General features: G+C 43.5%; 1 protein-coding gene across 1 annotated transcript in view; it reads right to left on the reverse strand.

Moving 5' to 3' along the window:
• The window catches only part of LOC124161824 (alpha-crystallin B chain), a 52789-nt gene extending 46982 nt beyond the window's left edge, over nucleotides 1–5807 (reverse strand). The window contains exon 1 of the mRNA XM_046538019.1: nucleotides 5429–5807. Coding sequence (XP_046393975.1) covers nucleotides 5429–5613 — 185 coding nt within the window. The 5' untranslated portion in view covers nucleotides 5614–5807. The remainder of the gene's footprint in view (nucleotides 1–5428) is intronic.
• Between the last annotated feature and the right edge of the window lie 722 nt (nucleotides 5808–6529).

The raw sequence follows: 6529 nt of genomic DNA on the forward strand, positions 1-6529 counted from the left end.
CTCCTGGAAACCGGTGTTTAAATACGTCAGCGAGGCCCGGGAAAATAGGCGGACCAATCACAAGTCACCTGACCTGGAGCCCATACTAATTAAGTGGGATCACTCAACGCTGATGACGATGGACGACACGACCATCGAAACGTCGGCAGAGATGGAGAACCTTATCCGGTGGGAAACCCGAAATAACTTCAACAAGTCTCAAATGACATCCTACCTAAAATTATGATCAATAGTTTCCCTACCAGCGAGAATAAACTCCATGCTCATGACCGTCCTGTTAGGATAAACATTTATTCGCGTCATCAATTCAATCACATTTCCAACTAAATCTAAACTTCCTCAATTCAAGGAAAGTAAATTTCAACGATTGCCGGAGTAGTGGAAGGGAAATGCCGACGGGAAATTTCTCCGTAGTTTAAGCCCTTCGTCTGCGCCTTAAAATAAGACTGAAAATTACATAATGCCGTTCAGATGACACAAAAAACCATTGGTGTAGAATGTATTTTTTCATGCGCCATCCTTCTTCATCTCTATCTCGGCGTCATTGAGACGTAGTCACCGCAGAACCGGTCTTCAATAACTTCCCCCCGTGTTTTTGTTCCAACACGTGCCTTGCGACATGCCTACCTACCTCTTCTTTTCAGGTGAGCATAAATCGATGCATAAGATCATGAAGCCAGGAAATGCATTTCCAAACCGGACGTTGCATAACCGGAATTGGTGAACTATTATTCTTTTTTGCGCTTTCGCGTCGATTCCGGTCGGTGATTCTCAGTCGTGTCTCTTCAACATCGTGATTCTCTCATGCCGCGCATTCGTGACTGATGATTCGTGATGATCGTTCTAACCTCACCGCAATAACACAGAATTCCTCGCCAGGGGCGGAAATTGGAATGCGGGCTAGGGAGAAAAAAAATTGCATGATTCCGGAATTCCCTCCAATCGCTAGGAACGTGATCATTGCGACGGCCCGTTAGCGACGCACCATGTTCCGATTGTTGATGCCGAGTCGGGACGATGAAAAGGCTAGGTATGCGAAAAAAACGGAAAGCGAAAAAAGCGCAAACATAGATATGTGAGAAGAAAGCGCACAAGGGCCAATGTGACAGTTTAGGGCAGGGGTCTTCAACCTTTTTTAATGTAATGGCCAAAAAAAGATTTCACGTTGTACGGAGGGCCAAAATGCTCCACGTCACATTACCACCACATCAATAAAATATTTAAAAATACATATTATTTTGACGTTGACAGCAGCAGAGAAGTCAAGAGTGGAAGCATTCGAAATGTGGTGCTACCGAAGAATGATGAAGATAAAATGGATTGACCGTGTGAGTAACCAGGAAGTGCTAAGGAGAGTGGGAGAAAAGAGAAGCCTCCTAAAAACATTAAGCAGAAGAAGGGACAACTTAGTTGGCCACATTTTGAGGCACGATGAAGACAATCGTTGAAGGACAAGTGGAAGGGAAAAAGGGCAAGGGACGGCCCCGAATGAGTTATATAGGACAGGTTATAAAGGATGTAAAAGAGAATAAATATGTAACTATGAAGAGATTAGCGGATAGGAGAGAGAAATGGAGAGCTGCGTCAAACCAATCTTAGGATTGTTGACTAATGATGATGACATATTATTTTTAAGTGCACTGATCTTTATTGGTTAAAAAATTCAATGAATCAATGCGATTTTTGGCATTGTTTATTTTGATGAGAGTGTCGATATTTGTTTCGCGATACAATATTTTCTTTATCCTCAAAGGGCCGCAATAAATTAGCCCGTTTATTGCTTCAATACTTATTACACTTTTGCTGATTTTGAATGAACCTAATTACACTGATAAGACTGTAAATATATTAACAAACAGTTAACATTGAGGAATCAGGATTCTACGCTGTTTTTGTAACTGCGTTAAAAGTTATTGACAATGTTCAGCCGTTGCTGGTGATCGGTATTTGACGTTTTATGTTAAATATGGCGTTATTGTGTTAAATGTAAGCCCACAATTATTCGCGTAATATTGTGTGGAAAGTTTAATTGCATTTTTTGGTCTTTTTTTACTTGAAATGTGGGTTTTCTTTGCAGTGCCAGAGAGGTAATAGAAGTGTATTTTGTGCTTGTTTAATGTTGGTTCGAATGATACTGCGATATTATTCAGGCATTGTGCAAGTGTTTTAAGCGCGAGTGGGCGTAGAGCTAGTAGAATCGGTGCGCAGGTTGGAAAGATCTCACATAATTCGAAGCGCTGCTAGCGCGTTTCAGCCAAACCGGTGAACCAAGTTCACCACAACCAGCCAGTGTTCAATAACAATGAATATTGTGCGCATCTGTTTGCGTTGTGTGGGTAGTGTTTTGTTTGTGTTGGCGGAAACATTAGATATTAAATTGAAAAAATTGGTAGATTCGGATTCACCCTTTAAGTCACAGTGTCCATTTTATATCCTCCCTACGTGCACACTTGAGCATAATAATGGACATAGACCATTAAATTTACTTCGCAAAATAATAACAGATCTTTTTGGCAAAATTTTCATGACTCCATAATTAGAAAAAAATAACTGACTGAAAATTTTAACCTTGAGGTTTTCCATAAACTATTCAGCATTTAATCATTTAGTCAATCCAAAGCCTGGATAAAGCATGATTGGAATAAGAAATTAGTTAATTAAACAATTTATTTATAGTTGAAATGCCCAGATGCGTAAATGCAAATAATGTGCATCCTTTATTTTCTGTGTGCGTAATATTCCTTAATTATGAAAAGATAGTGGCTGGATTCCATTCGTAAATCCAAACGGGTTAACTGTGTGCTTTATTCGCGACACCGACGAGACTCGCACCGCTTGTTGCGCGACCGCTAGCGGCGCGACCGCAACAATGCAAAGGCGGATCCCCCTTCACACAACAATGTGCTCGGGGGGAAATTAGGTGCCCCGCCAACGAAAAGGGGAGCGCTCAACAATTGACACGAGCTTCCGCGCACTCGCTGTCCTCTTTCCTTCAGATGCCTCACTCCTCATCTACCCAACGTCCGCAATATGATCCTTCAATTCCAACTAAATGTAAACTGTCTCTTCAAGCAACTCTTCTGTGAGTATATCCCATGCCTTTCCTTCTAGCTTTAATGTTTTGAATTGATTGTATTGATTAATTGTTTGCTGGATAAATCCTGTTATTAAGAAAAGAATATATGTAATAAGAAATAAAAGAAATTACAAAAATGACGACGAAGCGCTAAAAAATGCTGATTGCAATTTTAAAAAATATAAAAAAAAGAAAAAAGGACCAAATATATAAAATATGTCAAAAAAGATAATTATGATATTAAACTTTTCAGTCAGCTATTTTTTCTAATTATGGAGTCATGAAAATTTTTATGTTAAGTATATGTAAAATATGAAAGGTTATTATTTTGCGAAGTAAATTTAATGGTCTATGTCCATTATTATGCTCAAGTGTGCACGTAGGGAGGTTATAAAATGGACACTGTGACTTGAAGGGCGAATCCGAATCTACCAATGTTTTCAATTTAGTATCTAATGTTTCCGCCAACACAAACAAAACACTACCCACACAACGCAAACAGATGCGCACAATATTCATTGTTATTGAACACTGGCTGGTTGTGGTGAACTTGGTTCACCGGTTTGGCTGAAACGCGCTAGCGGCGCTTCGAATTATGTGAGATCTTTCCAACCTGCGCACCGATTCTACTAGCTCTACGCCCACTCGCGCTTCCCATCTGATGACGTAATGTGCCCCTTTCCCCCATGAATTCCTCTCTTCCCCCCCTCTCCTCGTGGTGTCCCGCCCGTGACGTATGCAAGCCCTTCTTCCCCTCCGCTACCCCCACCCTCTTCCTCTCTCCCGTTTTGGACATGACGCCGAATGCAGCACCCTCTCCCCAACGTCTCTCTCATCCACAGGGATGAGATGACTTGGGTCTCCCATCCCACTTCCCTTCATCTCCCTAGCACTCCCAACCAACCCTCTCTCTATCGCTCTCCACATCTCCACCATTGCTTGCTTTACCTCGCCCCGTCTCTTTTCCGGCTCCCGACGTCGCTAATGAGTTGTCTCGAAAACACCTCGCGTTAGACTCCACAAGTTCTGAGATTCCTCCTGTTTCGTGTGGAGGGAAGGGTTGAGGAAACGTGACTGTGGCTCCGGCGACGTTAGCTACGACGGGTGCGGGGTCGTCAGCCTCCTATTAGGAAAACCTAATGCCTGAAACTTGTTGCCTGGTTTCCAGAAATATGTCACAATGCCTGCTACGAGCATGGTACTATCACCGGTATGAACACGATACCTCCACAACAAAAACGCTCAACAATAGCACACCGAATCAAATCTGTTCATCTAGTATGTACTATAACGGCTATCTAGATGAGCGGATTTGATTCGGTGGGCGATTGTTGAGCGTTTATGCAGCTGAGGTATCGAACATGGTACCATCACCGGTATTTATAATGGGGACATTTCAACCCAAATCCATGACCATGGTCCTTATGTCCATGACCTTCATTATACGCTAACCTGGTCTCATTCTATTCGATCAATTTAGTTTAGAGCAACTTCTGTGCCCTTCACATTGTTGCCTGGCTAAGAGAAATAGTCCACATTGCGTGCTACGAACATAAAAGTATCATCACCGGTATGAATAATGGGGACATTGCAACCCAATCCATGAGCTTCATTAACTGGTAAATTCTTTTCATCAGATTCAGTATAGTGGAACCTTTTCAAAGGGACATATCTGCATTTTCACTGAAATAGAAGAGCATCGACGTTTTCGATTTATTTACCTCGCTCACATTCCGCCGGGCGCCGCGCTGACGCCGGCAGAGACCCTGAAATTCCCGACGGTATTACTCGCTAATTTTAAAGCGTAGACACGTACTGTGAGATAAGAAAAAATGCTTAACGCACAAACAGCAGCATTCCTTAGAGCGAACAAACACATTCATGTACAGAGAGAGGAATATCTGTGGCTACTTTATAGAAGTATGCTTTTGAAATAGAAGATTTGGTAACTGATGCAGAGCCGCTAACTTATATCTCCAGGGTCAATTTAATGTGTCGACTTCTAGTCAGAGGCGAGAAACGAACCAGCGGCCTTTTGAGTGCACGGGCCAGCCTCGGAAGGGTGTCAAAATCATACAGGGACCAGTCGGAGAGGAACAACGATGGGTGCAGATCCCAATCATGGCACGAAGCAACACTTTTCTTCGGCTCGCCAGGGAATGAGTCACCCGTGAGTATAGGATAGAATAAATTATAGAAGGCCAGCACACGCCAAAGAAACGGATTCCACCGAGAGCGAAAATGGAAGTCCTTAATGCGAACAACACCACTAATATAGTCCTTTCTTCGTCGGCTTAAACACACACTGAAAGACACCGGTTCAGGTAGGTTTCTATAATTTGTTTCCCTTACCTCGTGGTGGTCTTGAAGAAGTTGGATTCCCTGTTCATGAGCTCGGATCTGAATCTGGACATCTCGTCTTCCATCCTCCTCATCTCGGCGTCGAAGCGCTCCCTGATGTTGCTGAACTCTGTGTCGATCACGCTGAAGTCTCCAAGCTTGATGGGGATGTTCCTCTTAACTCCACCGTCTGCCATCGTTATCTCTTGCGGTTTTTTTGCGTCAAAAAAATTATAGATGATTCGAAGCCGACGAAGCGGTTTATTCCTCAATCAACTGCTGTCTCACGAAAAAATCACTGAGAATGAGGTGCGGAAAACCGGTGATATTAACTCGCTTTATAACTCCTCGTGAACGACCTGGACGCTTTCCTTCTCGCAGAGTATCTGCCGGCTAGCCGGGGCGGGGCGCTGAGTATATACGTTCGCGAGAGGGGTGTGGAACGCGTCGGCGTTGGAGGGGTAGACTGACGGAAGGAGGGGGAGTAAAAGAAGCGACGGAGGGGGAGGGGCGTGGGTGGGAGGGGAGGGAGTTTGGCAGGGGCGGTATTCTCCGTGACCGAGGATGGGAGAGTACGTCTGGATGGAAGGAACGAGTGGGAGAAGGAAAGAGCCGGCCGGCTATGGCCTTGCATCCCACACACGCACACGAATGCAGTCTCGCTGTGTCCCCTTCCTGATGCATTTCCCCTTGATTTATAGCTAGGAAGAAGATGTGAGGATAGGGGCATGAGTGTGCTACGAAGGAGGGCAAGTTGCGCCATAGAAAAAATTAGAGGGGGGAATATAACATTTTAGTGGATTTTTAAAATGCGGATGCATCATGTATCGGTGAGGGGGAAGTTCTTGCCTTAAGCCTTGGAGGGATGGAGACCCTTGCTTCGTAGAGGACATTTACACAGATATGTTTTCTTTATGTGGTGCAGAAGATCCTAAATTAATTTATTTTCATTTTGGATCTTTACAAAACTATTCCTTTTTTTTTAAGGTATGGGACAGTGGTGTAGTTTGGAATTTTTTCGGGGGGGGGGGGGGGGGGGGGGCATAACCAAGGATGGAAATTAAAAAAAAATAGGGTACTAATAATAAGTAGAGGGTTTTAAACTAATTTTAA

Source organism: Ischnura elegans, chromosome 7, assembly GCF_921293095.1.
Source record: "Ischnura elegans chromosome 7, ioIscEleg1.1, whole genome shotgun sequence".
In the NCBI taxonomy this organism is placed as follows: domain Eukaryota; kingdom Metazoa; phylum Arthropoda; class Insecta; order Odonata; family Coenagrionidae; genus Ischnura; species Ischnura elegans.